Source organism: Mytilus trossulus, unplaced genomic scaffold (assembly GCF_036588685.1).
Source record: "Mytilus trossulus isolate FHL-02 unplaced genomic scaffold, PNRI_Mtr1.1.1.hap1 h1tg000210l__unscaffolded, whole genome shotgun sequence".
NCBI lineage: Eukaryota > Metazoa > Mollusca > Bivalvia > Mytilida > Mytilidae > Mytilus > Mytilus trossulus.
In genome coordinates this window covers 2,264,864-2,283,939 of record NW_026963310.1, presented here as the reverse complement: position 1 = coordinate 2,283,939, position 19,076 = coordinate 2,264,864, and the positions used below count along the sequence as shown (strand labels likewise).

General features: G+C 32.1%; 1 protein-coding gene across 1 annotated transcript in view; it reads left to right on the top strand.

Annotated features, from left to right (window-relative positions):
* The window catches only part of LOC134700968 (TBC1 domain family member 5 homolog A-like), a 39,030-nt gene that overhangs the window by 6,400 nt on the left and 13,554 nt on the right, over positions 1-19,076 (top strand). Inside the window, exons 2-3 of the mRNA XM_063562112.1 lie at positions 11,511-11,564; positions 11,984-12,020. Of these exons, the coding sequence (XP_063418182.1) occupies positions 11,511-11,564; positions 11,984-12,020 (91 nt within the window). The remainder of the gene's footprint in view (positions 1-11,510; positions 11,565-11,983; positions 12,021-19,076) is intronic.

Here is a 19,076-nt window from a genome sequence, read left to right as displayed (position 1 = left end):
GAAATTAGCTCTAAAGCTGGTTTAATCTTTGGTATATGTTTATTCAAGAAAAAGTTTAAAGGACTTTTTGAAGTAGTTTTAGAAAACAACTTTGATGCACAAAACTAACACGATGTAACTTGTCGTACATGTACCTCATTACCATAAACAGAGATCTTTTAATTTCACTTGTCTAATTTATACAAGCCTAAAAACTGATAGCCACCTTATGTCAATGTTATGCATGCAGTCAAGGTGAGCAATACACACAAAAAAATGAACCTCTTGTTTTAGATATAAACGATACTTCCCCTATCATCAATAATTTATGATCAATTCAAAAAATAAAATATTATGACGTACATATTAAGTTTCTGTGGGGTAAACTGTCCCATGTGTATAGTCTTTAGTTAAACACGACTTTAAGAATTTGTTTATTTGTTCTGCGGTCTAGATTTAAAATGAATGTTTAAAATCTTGTTGAAATTTTAATAGTTTAAGCTAATGACCCCTTACATGTGGTTTTACAAAATAAGACATTTAAATAACCGTGAAACAAACGTGATCTTATTTTTACACCTTTATCAGAACAGTCTTCAAGTACATACTAAGGTTTTGTTTTAAGATATTTAAATTGCTTTCAATTTTATCAATTTGGGAAGAATTCGATATAAGTAGACAGCTACTAGATGTAAGATAACGCTTAGTTTGTCATTGAGATCTTAACGCTTGACATTATAAACCGCGTAGGTACGACATTTGTATATATGTTACAGTGAATTTGTATAATCAGGGATTATGTAGAATCCCTGATTTTTCAGGGAATATGTAGAATCACTAAAATCATTAGTAATTATATATAATCCCTGAAAATGATTTTAAAATGTTGATAATGCGGTAAAAACAGATGTGAAGCATATTATTTTAATAAATTGTGTTTAACATTTTAATATAGTGTGCCTTACTTTTAAAAAAAATGTGTTTATCATTTTGACATATTGTTACAATTTTTGTAAATTTATTATGATGTTTTTATGTGATTTTATGGATTTTTTTTTTCTTTATAAATACAACTGTTTCTTCATATCAGTAGCCAGTGATTCTACATAATCCCTGACAATTTCAGGGATTCTACATAATCACTGATTATACAAATTCACTGTAACATATATACTCCTAATAACTTTACAAAACTACCAATACTTAAAAAGGAAATATAAACTATATATATTTAGAAGTATTCCAGATTGCAGATATTCCTTATCAGTATGATGTAAAATCTATGTTGATTTTTATAAAAAATTTGAACGTTATACAAATTAAAAACCCAACAGCTAATATATATATCTTCTCTTTTCTCTTCTCTCTCTTTCTCTCTCTCTCTATACATATATAGACTTATAAAGAAGGAATATAATTACGATACTGTTGTCAAGTTATTAAAGATTGCATATTTTGGCGTTAATATCACTACAAAAGTCAAAAAGTCTGAAAAGACCAGTTTTTGTCTTGATTTGCATGAACTTTTACTTGACATTCTCCAAAAGTATGACTCGTGTCTTAATTTTTCTTGACAAATTCTCATTTATATCAAATTTGTATGAAATTTACTCGACATATTCTTGACATTCTGAATATGGTCTTGAAATTTCTCGACATATTCTTGACATTTGAATACTGTCTTGAAATTTCTCGACATATTCTCGACATTCTTATTCTTTCTCAGTTTGGCTTGACATATTCTGAACATTTTGAATTGTGTCTTAAATTTACTTGACAGTTCAGAGTTTTACAAATCATGACCAATATGCATAATATAACTTTAATCTTTATTTCTTTTTACATAATATACTGGTTTTTTTAAGTTACATTCCTTACAACAAATATGAAAGTTGGGCATGTAAAACAATTGAAAATTTGAGTATTTAAATAGTTTCACAAATGCAAATATGGCAAAGACATCTAAGGTATAAAATAATTTAAATGAGGATGTGTTGATATAAAACAATTTAAATCTTTTTTTTGTGTAAAAAGTACAAATTTTGATTCCTAAATCTTAATTATTAATTAAATTATTAAAACCAATCATATGGTAGACATATTTCACTCTACATTCATTATATCCAATGTTAATATGATAAATAATTATTGTACAAAAATGTGGTTTATATAAATAGCAAATTATGATGATATAAAATCATTCATTTAACAGAAGAAAAATGTGTGTAATGTCATCTGTTGGAATATATATTAAGTATTATACATGGACAGGATGTTCCCCATGACAGTAAGTTATAACACACCCAAGAATACATGCAACCGTCAAATAGAAATTACTGATTTACCTGTAAACAGCCATACAACTTATCAGTTGACCTGCCATAAACATTCCAAAGATTAAAAGAAAATTATTATCCACTCCAGGAATAATAATAAAAAAAGTATTCATAATGGGTCCCATCAATGATTTCTATTTACTATTCAAATTTGAGTATTGAATTTTATAATTTTTAATCAATAATTTCATTGGTCTCAAACAAACATACATAATATAGATCTTAACATTTTTTTTCTTTTCAGGAAGTAGCCCGTTATCACAAATTTTTGTTGATAAAAAATTATGAAACTCAACACTCAAATATAAATCAAAATTGTTTTGGGGTTGTTCTAAAAATACAGAGTTTGAATCCAGACGAGACCAATTCTTTGACAAACACGAAAGCCCCCTCCTCTTTTTTTAGCCACACAAACCCAAAAGATTTCATAAACCGTTCAGGCGAAATTAACTGTTGAGATAGTGTCAAGACATATTTAATATTGTCAAGAATGTGTCAAGACATATTCAGACATTATTAAGAATGTCAAGAATATGTCAAGACAAATTCAGACATTATTAAGAATGTCAAGAATATGTCAAGACAGATCGAGACAAATTTAAGACAGTCAAGAATTGGTTGAGACTAATCCAGACTCTTATCAGATGATACAGGAAGTGTCGAGAAATTTTAAGACAATGTTAATACTGTCAAGACACTTGTCAAGAAAAATCAAGAACCTTTTTAGACAAACTAATACTATGTCAAGAATTTTCAAAAATTATGCAGACAAATTAAGAATGTCAAGTAAAAATTCATGCAAATTCAGACAAAAACTGGTCTTTTCAGACTTTTTGACTTTTGTAGTGTATTGAGTCACTGATAAGGTCTTTGCGTCGGAACTAAACACATTTATTCTAAAAACAGTTGTTGGCATGACACGGGTTATATTCTTCTCATATATGTTATGATGGTATGATACTAAACCCCTAACGGGAAGGATTGTGTCTGATGTTCATATGATGAAATCATAATCTTTCAGTCAGTTTAATTGAAGTCTGGAGCTGGCATGTCAGTTAACTGCTAGTAGTCTGTTGTTATTTATGTATTATTGTCATTTTGTTTATTTTCTTTGGTTACATCTTCTGACATCAGACTCGGACTTCTCTTGAACTGAATTTTAATGTGCGTATTGTTATGCGTTTACTTTTCTACATTGGCTAGAGGTATAGGGGGAGGGTTGAGATCTCACAAACATGTTTAACCCCGCCGCATTTTTGCGCCTGTCCCAAGTCAGAAGCCTCTGGCCTTTGTTAGTCTTGTATTATTTTAATTTTAGTTTCTTGTGTACAATTTGGAAATTAGTATGGCGTTCATTGTCACTGAACTAGTATATATTTGTTTAGGGGCCAGCTGAAGGACGCCTCCGGGTGCGGGAATTTCTCGCTACACTGAAGACCTGTTGGTGACCTTCTGCTGTTGTTTGTTTTTTATTTGGTCGGGTTGTTGTCTCTTTGACACATTCCCCATTTCCATTCTCAATTTTATATATGTATAACTAGTAATTGTAATAGATACACATTCAAAAACTGTAACGAATATTGTAGGCCTTAATAATATCTAGTTATTGTAATGAATACTAAAGTATTTCGGGTCTATGACGTTATTTAGAGGTCAAATATAATTCATGTAACAAAATTTAATATCACTTCTACAAGAATTAAAATCTTCTATTTGTAATCGTAGAGGGTTGTAAACTATTTACCCGTCCCATATATAGATATAGGAAGATGTGGTGTGAGTGCCAATGAGACAACTCTCCATCCAAATAACAATTTAAAAATTAAACCATTACAGGTTAAAGTACGGCCTTCAACACGGAGCCTTGGCTCACACCGAACAACAAGCTATAAAGGGCCCCAAAATTACTAGTGTAAAACCATTCAAACGGGAAAACCAACGGTCTAATCTATATAAACAAAACGAGAAACGAGAAACACGTATATATTACATAAACAAACGACAACTACTGTACATCAGATTCCTGACTTAGGACAGGTGCAAACATTTGCAGCGGGATTAAACGTTTTAATGGGCCCAAACCTTCTCCCTTTTTCTGAAACAATAGCATAACATCACAACATAGAAAAACATACGATAAAATATCAATTGGCAGACTTAACTCAATCAAAAAACGTATAATTACACAACGAACGAATAAATTTGATCTGCGATATCTGAATACAAATGCACAGTTAATTAAATATTAGAGACAAACATTCATGACCAAAAGGCTACCAAACACACTGAGAAATATTTAACCAATCACTGTTCACTTTAGAAAAAAAACGTTTTTTTATAATCTTGAAGTATATACAAATGTTGTAAGAATAAGTGAAAAATTGAAGATATTACAAATAATGTCGTATTAAGGTAATGGATCATACTTAATTTTTCCTCGCATTCGACACTCAAATCAATCCATGTGTTCGTAGATAGTAGATGTGTTTGTGTCCTGTTAAATTGTTCCTTTTAAAATTGTTATACGATGATGACTGATGTACCCATATTTTGACTATTTTTTGTATTGTGACTGTTTATTTAACGCATCATGTAAATGTAGCGGAATTTGATGAGACTGTTATTAAAGTGAGAGGGTTAGCGCTATAGAACCAGGTTTAATCCACCATTTACTACATTTGAAAATGCCTGTACTAAGTCAGGAATATGACAGTTCTTGTCCATTCGTTTTTGATGCGTTTTGTTATTTGATTTTGCCATGTGATTATAGACTTTCCAAATTGGTTTTCCTCTGAGTTCAGTATTTTTGTGATTTTACTTTTTATTCAACGTTTATACAACCCTGTGGATAGGGGGTTTACAGAATAGAAATTATTGGGCAAAATGTTTAGAATCATAGAGAATAATGGAACTTAGAAAAATAATAAGAAAATAGCCGGAATAATAAGTTGCTATAATATAAGAATAGAGAATAAAGAGAACAAAAGGAAAAATAATGGAGAATAAAGGGCAACAGGCATAAAGAATAGAGAAATTGTATCACAAAATTATTACAGAAGTAAAGGACTCCCCATCTAAAACCTCATATCAGAATTAATCAAAGACACTTTCAATTGATTGTAAGAACTTTGAAATTACGAGTTCGATCAAGCGTTTCATGTGTTCTCTTTTGAACTGTCGTATCGTTATCATGAATACCACTTTCATTTTTAGTATTGAAAACAAATGCTTAAATTTCAAATGCCTCATACTTGAACATGTTAGCAAGCGCCTGGGATATTTGTACCATTGTAAAAACCTTTAAGACACATAGTGAATATCTGAGATTACTTCCAGTTACTGAAAGCTATAGTTCAAATACAAACATGCAATATCCAATAACAACTAATAAAGAAGAATCAAGTACACTTGTGCATCTAAAGATCCTTTTCACATTGACATAAGGGCTATTGACTGTATAATAATATGTTTTCTATTTTCGAGATAAGCCGCATTGATATATAATTTTTTGCTCTTCAGGTATTTCCAATATAATTCATGGTTTTCCGATATTTGATCAAAAGCTTTCATATGTAATTAACCTTCAGTTTTATATGTGGTTTAGAATGCAGTTTAAGTGCTTAGTTGCAACTCTTTACGTAATAAAAACGCTCTCTGTAATAAATGATGGTCTGGTTGTGGAATCCTTCATTTCTATATTCTTCCTTTTTTTAGACTTGTTTTTATGTGTTAATCATACTCCCCATTATTGTCTTTTCTTCTTTTTTTTTTTTTTTTATATAAAGACACCATACGATTATTCTCTATTATTTAATTTGTCTGTTCTCTCTATTCATTGATATCTTTTGTTCTCTATTATTTTTACTGTTATCGCTACCCTTGTAAAATTACTATACATGTATTACACTAAGCTTCTTTTATATATAAAACAAAGCTTATAATTGGTTTTTGGATATATTCTCCTTCAAACTGATCTGAAATTACGTGAACTTTGTAATTGATAACAATATTTCATATTTAGCTATAGGATATGCTACTTTGAGATAGTCCATTGACCTTCTATTTGACAGAACAATTGTGTAAAGAAGTTAAGTATTATCTCTTATCTCCGTTTATCCATTAATTCCATTCATTCTTTTAAAGACCAGTTTGGTTGATAATCTTTTTTGGGGGAATTCACTACAAAAATTAAGAATATCAAAGTCAGCTTTTAAAGTTAAAACCAAAAAGGTAAAAATCGCTCCACAGAGAGTGAAGTTTGTTGTATGGACAGGGTAAGTATCTCTTGCTATACCTGTAAGACTAAGTATAAGACTTTAAAATGCATGAGCAAAACGGCTAATATTTTATAAGCAGATTTTAATCCATTGGATATATAACGCCAGACAAGACAAGACATCTTTTTTTTATATTTTAGTCTCGTTATTTGAGAAATGACTGTAATATTTTTTCTGTGTATGAAGAAATATCATCAATTTACAATGTGGTGCACAATGACTAACTTGCGTAGAGGGTTATCTTAAAGTGTTCACCACATTTGTTATGTTATGTGGAATAGAAAGAAAAAATATTACTGCCATTCCTTATAATTTAATTCTAAAAGGGAGTAAATCATAATGTTAAAAACGTTGATGACGTCGCTGTAACATGATCAAATTGTGTATATGAGCTGATAGACAAAACACTTTCAGCCAAATAGAAGACGGGTAACATCCAAAATCTCATTATTAAAAAAAACCATATAGTTAATAAAATAAAATTATCAAACATACAAGAGCCAATATAAAATAAGGTTATTAGAGACAATCTAAAGAGTATACAGGTATTTACACTAAAATTAGTAATACTATTGCATTTTTCTCTTTATGACGTATGGCAAAGGAACTTTTTGATAGTCGAATATCTATTAAAACTAGAACACACCCGTGATATCGCGGGTCCGTGACTGAATTAAAGTATATAACTATGCGCAAGCCTTATTTTAGTATTAGTATTGTCATCTGATAAAGTCATGCCGATTATAAGATACACAGTTATCTCTGCTTTCAAATCTTTCTGTTTGAACCCGTCGAACTGGAACTTATCAATTATTGGTAATATTTATTATTTGGAAAACAAAAGGTCCTGGGATGGAGTATTTTCTAATCAACAGCATTGTCCTATATTAGTTATAAATAAAGTTGAATTCTTTTATTCGCTGTTTTACGTCATGCCCGCTAACAAATTGAAAACTGTTCCTATATATAATACGCCTTATCTTTTAGCCCAGATTTTTAGTATTCTTATTGTTATTTTAGAAAGTCTTACTGATTAAAATACTTCAATAGACCTGTAACAATTTGACAATTTAGTAGTGTCAACCCTGTGATTATGACCCGTGTATATAGCATATCAATCCTGAATAAGCATATTAATCCTGAATACACCGTTTGTTGGTGCGCCTGTCAGATGCGGAACGTACAGATAAGGTGATAGGTAACAGGTGAATATACTATTGGTATCGGTATCGGACTCGACCCGGAACTTCTTAATTATTGGCAATATTAATTATGTGGAAAACAAAAGGGCCTGAGGTGGTGTAATTTTTAATCTACACCATTGTACTATATTAGTTATACATAAAGTTGAATTCTTTGATTAGTCGTTTTAACGTGATGACGGCTGACAAATTGGACCTCGTAATTTTAGTATTATAGATAGATAAAAAGAAGTGTAAAGATTGTATAAGAGACAACTCTTGATCAACTGACACAGAAACTAGCAAATAATGTTTAATATCCAAATAAGAATGTCAGAATTCATCTATCTAACTAATCGTGATATAAAAATATTTATATTATAATAATAAATGATGAACATGTCAACTATCACGTAGTCTGTATCCTTCTCAATGGAAAATACACCTAGAGAAAATTAGTTTGTGTCAAAGAGCAAAATACGGAACGATTGCATCCAAGCAACGCACTGACATTTTTCTATTATATAATAAATATTATATTAAGATCCTTAATTGCTTTGACAATATAGAATAATTTGTATGCACAAAGTTTATACACTGAGTCAATAATTAAACTATGGAAATTCCATAACTTAAGGTTATGGAATATATATAGGTTATGATGCTGTTATTTTCCTTACCATTTTGGACAATTTTGTGCTAAAATATAAAGAATTCTGAGCATGCTTCAAATGCATATTAAGACCAGCAATTAGACATAAATGTTACCGTTTACAAGCGAAGCTAGCTATAAAACCAGGTTTAATCTACTATTTTCTAGATGGTGAAATGCCTGTACCAAGTCAGGAATATGGCAGTTGTTTTCATTCGTTTAATGTGCTCGAATTAATACTTTGCCATTTGATAAGGGGCATGATCACGATTTGAAGTCTCCTTCGAGTTCGGTATTTGTGTTATTACTTTCAGATATTTTATAGAATAAGTAACAGCAATGTTATGGAACCAACGAGTACAAGGTTGTCAAAGGCGTTCTTGTAGAAATAAGAAATTAAAATATATTATCATAATTAAGTAACCAAAAAGTATTATTTTCATTAACTTCTATGTACGTAATAAATAAAGGCAACAGTAGTATAACGCTGTACAAAACTCATAAATCCATGGACAAAAAACAATATCGGGGTAACAAACTAAAACCAAGGGAAATATATAAGAGGAGAAAAACGACATAACACTACGAGTGTATTTATATTTTTACGCGCTGGATAAAAAATATCGATGTCCAATTATGAGCATGAATAGAAAAATGTATATGCAAACATTCGATGTGGTCGATTTTCCACTCCTGAATATTTAGTGTCTTTAAAAAAATACAACCAAAGTTCTCTTTCAAGAGTAATATTTATAACATTGAAGAAAGCAATATATTAAACTTTAGTCCCATTAGCAATTGAGCACTTACAAACACACATCATTCAAAGTTTTATGTTAGCTTCAAAAGGCAATATGTATTTAATTTGTGAACACTCAAAGTTTATACAAAAGGATGCACTTTGTCCTTCTGAAGAATTTATACGTCTAAATATGTGACATCTTTACGACAGTACGACAGGCATTCTCCATGGGTTAGTCTGTGATCCCCATAACTTATATAAACTCTGTTTAAAATACAGCACAAAAATCAATCTGTTATGCATGGTCATGTGGTTTGGTATAGAGGGTGTAAAGAAGAGGGGGTATCTGCATGGAAGAACGCGAAATAAAATTGCCATTTCACGATAAACAAACAATTAAAAAAAATTGCACGTTGATCTTTTTACTGATTTCACGAAACACGGTGAATAACGAACCTTTTTCATTGCTACACGTGAAATAAAAATGTCAAAAGACGTTGCACGAAAATAACCCTTTACCACCCTCGTGTATGCGACCAAGATGCTTTGTTACCTTTTTACAAATATTTAAGTTATAAAATTGAGAATGGAAATGGGGAATGTGTCAAAGAGACAACAACCCGACCAAATAAAATAACAACAGCAGAAGGTCACCAACAGGTCTTACATACTTTTTAAAAGCTTTTAATTGTAATCAAAATTATATATTTATTGTTAAATAACATAATATTATGTTAAAGAAAGCCTCAATAAAATAAAATATAACATACTATTATGATTACGACATTCACTTTAACACAGCTCTATAACTTAAACTGTTGGTGATTTTGTACGATTATTGTCAAACCACTGTATTATGATATACCAGGACCTGCATTTAGAGGTTGACTCGCATTGAATTTACATTTTACGATGAATTATTAAATACCGTGTGTTGACCTCCAAATGCTCTTTAATATCTATCGCTGTATAATTGTCTGATTGATGAAAATAAAGGCGACTGTAGTTTACCGATGCTGAAATAAATTTTCGTAAATAGACAAAGAAGAGACACGTCACGTGTACAAACAAGTACGTAGTGAATTGCAAGTAATGAAAGCTGTTCAGGACCGGATGCCTCGTCTCCTGCTATGTGCATGGTAAATTACACTCCGCCGAATGTCCCATTTTGTTAAATAACAGATCTAACAGCTATATAAGTTAAGCTCATATGTTTCATTTATTCATATATCAGATGCAGACAATCAAACAGTGGAATATAAATTATGCAATGGAAAGTGACGGTTTGATTAATCAGGAACAATCAAACACTTGATTTGTCACCATTTGTATTTTCCTCAGGTTAACATCAAGCCTAATAGTTTCTTTGTAGGTAGAAATAATCGGTAGCTGATCGATAAGGACTTGCAAGCAAATGTATAAAATATACCATTCCCCGGAATTAATGACGATGCAAATCAATCTCATTACAACGATAGACTCATATTTGATTACATCTGTATCATTTATATTGTTTTAATAGTCGGAAGTTTAGCTCATCTGACGATTTCCTTATTGTTACTAGCAATCCATAAACACTGTGTTGTGCATTTTTTGACACTCACGTATTTTGGTATTTATGCACCCTTGGATTTTGTTTAGTTAGTATATGCTTTAATGGTTTAGGTATACGTACATTTGGAAAAAGGCTTACGGCACAATAAACCTATGATTTTTTTTTAATGTGTATGTTCGAATGTGTCCAAGTCTCTTCGCTTTCTTGCTGTTTGAAGTACTAAAGTTTAAAGCCATCCCACTGTTTTAATCAATAATCAGTGTCAATACTCAGATCCGAATCCTGTCGGTGACAGGTGCGTTTGACTCCGATCATAACCTGGTCCACTAGTTTTTCCTGACGAAGACCACTGGTTTTCTCCGGTCACTCCGACACTTCCTTCATGAATAAAAATTGGCAGCCACGATAAAGTCAATAGAGATGAACGTAGTGTTAAATATCCACACCTAATCTATCATCCAGACTATTATTTCTAAATACATTAAATGCGAATTCCAATCACATGGTGCATGTACATTAAATTGTTTTTAGCACATTTGTTTGTGTTTGTTGAGTATTATTTTGCTGTTAGAACTTCAAACTAAAAAAAACATAGCATACTGATATTCCTTTGAATTTAAAATGCAGGGGTAATTCTTCTCTTGTAAATCCACCAAAGCAGCAGTACATATTTTGATATCATGTATTATAAACATGTAGTTTTTGTCTTTTGCAAATGTATAAATCATAGTGTCGTATACATGCAAAGATCAGTGACTTTATCTCTAAATGCTATTTTTTATTTGTAGGTTTCTCAGCAAAGTTTTGATGTATCTAAATTCAAAGAAGTTAACAAGACTCTGGTACGTTTATATTTATTTATTCTTATGGCTGGCGATGAGATCAAACTTACAACCGGGAAGATTATATAATGTTGATAGATTACAGCTTGTAAATTTTTTTCCAGCATTATTATTTAAAAAAATCTTTTTTTTTGTTTACTGGTAAGATGTTATGTTTTCTGTAGTTAATCAAATTGGCTAATATATGTATAAGACTCCTTTTTGGGCCTCTATTATTAGATCATGCATAGAATCAACTTAAGTGCATGTGAAATAATTGAACACTTTACTGTTTATTATTCATTACAATTGTCACGGTGGGGACTAAAATTCATTATTATCAAAGAATAACACAACTTTTCTTTGTTCTTATAAAAGAGTCATTTTAAAATGGCGTTTTGTAGTTCTTTTATATTGATTATTGTTTTTGTTTGTTTCAGCCTAAAACTGATATTTTTGGACCTGTGTCAAACAATGGTAAGTAAATTAATAGGCAGATATACATTATGTACAGAGCAATACGTAAAATCAGCAGTTCATCGGTACTCGCATGATATAACACGATAGTGGGATGTAACTACCCGATGGTTCTATCATCAGCTCAGTAGTCAATCCTTAGGCACTCCTATCATATATAACATGATGGTAAGATGTTAGTCTCTGATATTGTCATCACCTCAGTAGTCAATCCTTCGGTACTCGCATGATTTGTAACATGATGGTTGGATATAATCTCCGATGTCATCATCAGTTCAGGTGTCACTACTTAGGCACTCGCATGATTTATAACATGATGGTAAGATGTTAGTCTCCGAGGGTATTATCACCTCAGTAGTCAAGCCTTCGGTACTCGCATGATTTGTGACAAGATGGTTGGATATACTCCCCGATGACATCGTCAGGTCAGGTGTCACTACTTATGCACTCGCATGATATAACATGATAATTGGATGAAACTCCCCGACGGAATCATCAGGTTAGGAGTAGGTCCTTCCAAATTTGCAGGATTTACAATAATATGGATGGATGTTATTCCCCGAGGGTATCATCTGGTTAAGAGTGAGTGCTTTGGTACTCGCATGAGTTATAAAATGATGATGGTATGTAACTACCCGAAGGTAGACTCATCTCGGTATTAAGTCCATCGTTACTCGCATGATTTATAACAGCATGGGGGATAGTGGTCTTTGAGTATATCATCAGCTCGGAAGTCAGTTTTCGATGGTTGCATGATTTATAACATGATTGTTGACTATCATCCCGGAGTGTATCATCAACTCAGTATTTAAAATGCTTCGGAACACGCATATTTAGTTTAGGAACATGATATTAAACCACATGATTCACGCGGGTTTCATTTGCTCATTTGCCAGTAATCTATAACATGATGATTGAGTGTTAAGTCCCAAGGGTCTCATCAGCTCAGTAGTCAGTGCTTTAGTACTTGCATGATTTATAATATGGTGGTTGGATGTTAGAATCGAGGGCATAACCAGCTTAGTAATTACTCGCTTACTTTAGTAACATGATAATAGACTGTTAATCAACATGATCGACGAGGGTATCATCATCAGGTCAGTTGCGAGTGTTTTAAAACATGATAATAGAGTGTAAGTCCATGCAGGTATAATCAAATCAGTAGAAATTGCTTCGGTACTGGCTATTTATATGATGTTAGTCTAATAGTCCTCGAGGGTATTATCGACTAAGTAGTCAGTGATGCAGTATAGACATGCATGATTTTACACATGCTTTTATTACATTCTCTGTTTAAAAATTAATAAATTATTTTGAAACTAATGTTCTTACTCTACCTTGAACGGATTTAAAAGTTATTTTCTGTCGGTTTGTTTTTGTCATATGGTGTTTAGGTTCGATCATCCCTAGTTTCAAGTCTCAGTATTTCTTATACATGTTTTAAACAGTGAAATTTAATTATAGGATCACTAAACAACCATCTCACAACTGTCAAGCATGATATATTTCCGTTCAGTTGCACTTTATTAACTTCCCTGTTGTGAATTTTTAATCGAGTGATTGTCTTCAAGTTATTATTGATAGAACATAATTAAGGACATGTACTTTGAAATGGTAAAACTCATTCTAGAAATAAAGGTTCTCATTAGGTTATATTGAGGATTGTAATGATTAACACAACATATATTACTCACTGTCATTGTTTAATCAAAATCATGGATAGTATACATACTCACATTGTACATACATTTTATAGTTAACTGTATATTGAATACATACACTTCAAATGGTTACCCCTAAGATTCTAGGCTTTTAATAAAGTGGCGACATACGTTTTTTTTCCTTTCAAATTAAGATTTTCAAGAGGTTATGAATATTTATAATCGTTGATTTGCGTGTCTAAATATTTCTCTAGTGACTGGATCCTAGACTTCAATATGCTGATAAATAATGAAATAGACAAAAAAACAAACATGTTAAAACAAGAGAGCAATGACTATGTATATTATATTAAAGCTATTGATTAATTATTCGATTACAATTGGGTTAACTGTTTGTATATGTGTGGCATTGGTGACCAGTGGAATATCTCTGTCGCATAACACTACTGGAATATCTCTTTGGAATAGGTGGGTCAAGCGTGACTACTGATATGTTCATTTTTCATAGTGTCAATCACATTCGTCTTAACTGATTTATATCCGTTGTTTAAAATTTGGCGCACTTTACGGCCTACATGTATATAGTCTTGCCATACAAGTTTGATGTGTAGCTAGCTTTAAAACCAGTTTTTTTTCCACCATTTTCTACTCAAGAAAATGCATTTTTCATGCCAGGAATACGACATAAGTTGTCCATTCGTTTGATGTGTATGAGCTTTTGATTTTGCAATTTGATTAATGATTCAGTTTTAAATTTACCTCAGCGTTCGGTATTTTTGTGATTTTAATTTTTTCGTAGAAAATGTTGATTCATTAGAATTCTGCATGTTCACCTTCTATTTAGCTGAATGGTTGTGTTGCCAAACTGTAGTGTTCCAGTGTTTTCATTTGATCTCTGGTAGTGTCATTCCCAATGCTATGGTGACTTTTATTATTAATGATATGGTTTATTTGACAAATTAACTGTTTACTTAACTCTGAATTGTTCGAAAAACTAAGAAATGAATTCCCGTACCTGTAGCTGGCAATATCCTTCAAAATGATGGGATTTTATTTGCTTTTTTAACTTCGGAAAAAACATTTCTTATTTTGCCTTTGAACGTTTTTATTATGATAATTTTGTAGACGAAACTTCGTTTCTATTTATGTTAACTTGGCGTTTGTAATTGTTGCACTTCAATGGTCCTGTTGTTCCTTTGTTTTCCTCTTATACTCGATGTGTTTCCCTAAGTTTTAGTTTGTAACCCGGTTTTTACTTATGAACACCGGTATACTACTGTTGCCTTTATTTTGCATACAAAGTAATGACTCTTGTATACTTGATGACGTTTTATATACTATATGCCCTTACATTTATATAATTTTATGACATTTGAAGACTACCGCAACATCCACCTCCCCTTTGATTTAATTATCTTTGTAGCATAGTATTCTTTGGAACAGTATTTGTTTGGTTGTTTTATTGCAATTTTCTCTAGTTTCTGTTGGATATATTTTTTTTTCGAATTTTTGCAAGATTTAAAAATTCCTATAGTAAATTTTCATAAACTGAAATAATTCTCCTTACCACAAGAATGTATAGTTTGAATGTGAAAATGCCGAAATACCTCCCTGTACAGGGCCGTTTTTGGACAAAATTCTTAAATCAAGCACACACTGCGATATTTATAACACTTTAATTTGTTTAAAAGGAGATCTTTTCATAATTCCTTTAGTGTTCAAACTGCTAAAATAAAACGAATTACAGCATTTTATCTCATTATTGATATCCATCGGACTTTTTTTGTTTACTGTACGTTTAAATGGTATTTTAAACGGCAAATGGTCCACAAGTTATCACACAAACTTATTAGCTCACCTGGCCCGAAGGGCCAAGTGAGCTTTTCCCATCACTTTGCGTCCGTCGTCCGTCGTCGTTAACTTTTACAAAAATCTTCTCCTCTGAAACTACTGGGCCAAATTGAACCAAACTTGGCCACAATCATCATTGGGGTATCTAGTTTAAAAAATGTGTGGCGTGACCCGGTCAACCAACCAAGATGGCCGCCATGGCTAAAAATAGAACATAGGGGTAAAATGCAGTTTTTGGCTTATAACTCAAAAACCAAAGCATTTAGAGGAAATCTGACAGGGGTTAAAATGTTTATCAGGTCAAGATCTATCTGCCCTGAAATTTTCAGATGAATCGGTCAACCCGTTGTTGGGTTGCTGCCCCTGAATTGGTAATTTTGTGGAAATTTTGCAGTTTTTGGTTATTATCTTGAATATTATTATAGATAGAGATAAACTGTAAACAGCAATAATGTTAAGTAAAGTAAGATTTACAAATAAGTCAACATGACCGAAATGGTCAGTTGACCCTTTTAGGAGTTATTGCCCTTTATAGTCAATTTTTAACCATTTTTCGTAAATCTTAGTTATCTTTTACAAAAATCTTCTCCTCTGAAACTACTGGGCCAAATTGAACTAAACTTGGCCACAATCATCATTGGGGTATCTAGTTTAAAAAATGTGTGGCGTGACCCGGTCAACCAACCAAGATGGCCGCCATGGCTAAAAATAGAACATAGGGGTAAAATGCAGTTTTTGGCTTATAACTCAAAAACCAAAGCATTTAGAGGAAATCTGACATGGGGTAAAAATGTTTATCAGGTCAAGATCTATCTGCCCTGAAATTTTCAGATGAATCGGTCAACCCGTTGTTGGGTTGCTGCCCCTGAATTGGTAATTTTGTGGAAATTTTGCAGTTTTTGGTTATTATCTTGAATATTATTATAGATAGAGATAAACTGTAAACAGCAATAATGTTAAGTAAAGTAAGATTTACAAATAAGTCAACATGACCGAAATGGTCAGTTGACCCTTTTAGGAGTTATTGCCCTTTATAGTCAATTTTTAACCATTTTTCGTAAATCTTAGTTATCTTTTACAAAAATCTTCTCCTCTGAAACTACTGGGCCAAATTGAACCAAACTTGGCCACAATCATCATTGGGGTATCTAGTTTAAAAAATGTGTGGCGTGACCCGGTCAACCAACCAAGATGGCCGCCATGGCTAAAAATAGAACATAGGGGTAAAATGCAGTTTTTGGCTTATAACTCAAAAACCAAAGCATTTAGAGGAAATCTGACATGGGGTAAAAATGTTTATCAGGTCAAGATCTATCTACCCACAAATTTTCAGATGAATCGGTCAACCCGTTGTTGGGTTGCTGCCCCTGAATTGGTTATTTTGTGGAAATTTTGCAGTTTTTGGTTATTATCTTGAATATTATTATAGATAGAGATAAACTGTAAACAGCAATAATGTTAAGTAAAGTAAGATTTACAAATAAGTCAACATGACCGAAATGGTCAGTTGACCCTTTTAGGAGTTATTGCCCTTTATAGTCAATTTTTAACCATTTTTCGTAAATCTTAGTTATCTTTTACAAAAATCTTCTCCTCTGAAACTACTGGGCCAAATTGAACCAAACTTGGCCACAATCATCATTGGGGTATCTAGTTTAAAAAATGTGTGGCGTGACCCGGTCAACCAACCAAGGTGCCCGCCACGGCTAAAAATAGAACATAGGGGTAAACTGCAGTTTTTGGCTTATAACTCAAAAACCAAAGCATTTAGAGGAAATCTGACATGGGGTAAAAATGTTTATCAGGTCAAGATCTATCTGCCCTGAAATTTTCAGATGAATCGGTCAACCCGTTGTTGGGTTGCTGCCCCTGAATTGGTAATTTTGTGGAAATTTTGCAGTTTTTGGTTATTATCTTGAATATTATTATAGATAGAGATAAACTGTAAACAGCAATAATGTTTAGTAAAGTAGGATTTACAAATAAGTCAACATGACTGAAATGGTCAGTTGACCCGTTTTGGAGTTATTGCCCTTTATAGTCAATTTTTAACCATTTTTCGTAAATCTTAATTATCTTTTTCAAAAATCTTCTCCTCTGTAACTACTGGGCCAAATTGAACCAAACTTGGCCACAATCATCATTGGGGTATCTAGTTTAAAAAATGTGTGGCGTGACCCGGTCATCCAACCAAGATGGCCGCCACGGCATAAAATAGAACATAGGGGTAAAATGCAGTTTTTGGCTTATAACTCAAAAACCAAAGCATTTAGAGGAAATCTGACATGGGGTAAAAATGTTTATCAGGTCAAGATCTATCTGCCCTGAAATTTTCAGATGAATCGGTCAACCCGTTGTTGGGTTGCTGCCCCTGAATTGGTAATTTTGTGGAAATTTTGCAGTTTTTGGTTATTATCTTGAATATTATTATAGATAGAGATAAACTGTAAACAGCAATAATGTTTAGTAAAGTAGGATTTACAAATAAGTCAACATGACCGAAATGGTCAGTTGACCCGTTTAGGAGTTATTGCCCTTTATAGTCAATTTTTAACCATTTTTCGTAAATCTTAGTTATCTTTTACAAAAATCTTCTCCTCTGAAACTACTGGGCCAAATTAATCCAGACTTGGCAATCATCATCTTTGGGGTATATTGTTTTAAAAATGTGTCCGGTGACCCGACTATCAAATCAAGATGGCCGCCACAGCTAAAAATAGAACATAGGGGTAAAATGCAGTTTTTGGCTTTTAACTCAAAAACCAAAGCATTTAGAGCAAATCCAACACGTGGTAAAATTATTAATCAGATCAAGATCTATCTGCCCTATAATTTTCAGATGAATCTGACAACCCATTGTTGGGTTGCTGCCCCTGAATCGGTAATTTTAAGGAAATTTTGCTGTTTTTGGTTATTATCTTAAATTTTATTATAGATAGAGATAAACTGTAAACAGCAATTATGTTCAGCAAAGTAAGATTTACAAATAAGTCAACATGACCGAAATTGTCAATTGACCCCCTAAGGAGTTATTGTCCTTTATAGTAAATTTTTAACAATTTTCATAAAATTTGTAAATTTTTATTAACATTTTCCACTGAAACTACTGGGCCAAGTTCATTATAGATAGAGATAAATGTAAGCAATAAGACTAGTAAAGTAAGATTTACAAACACATCACCATCACCAAAACACAATTTTGTCATGAATCCATCTGCTTCCTTTGTTTAATATTCACATAGACCAAGGTGAGCGACACAGGCTCTTTGGAGCCTCTAGTTTTAAATGGCAATCAATTGGTTTTGAGTAAATATTGGGACAGTGTTAAGGTTACGTGGAAATTAATGTGATGAAAAAAAACTCCTGTTACATGAATATATATAATAAATATATATAATACATTTTTCAAAGATCAATTGCAAGTTATCGCTTCCATCTCCATTTTGTGATTCTCTTTGTTTTTGATTTGGCTAATTGATATATATATATTGTCATTTGGATTTGTTTAGTTTTCTAGCTCTTAAGTTCATTTCTTAAAAAGAAC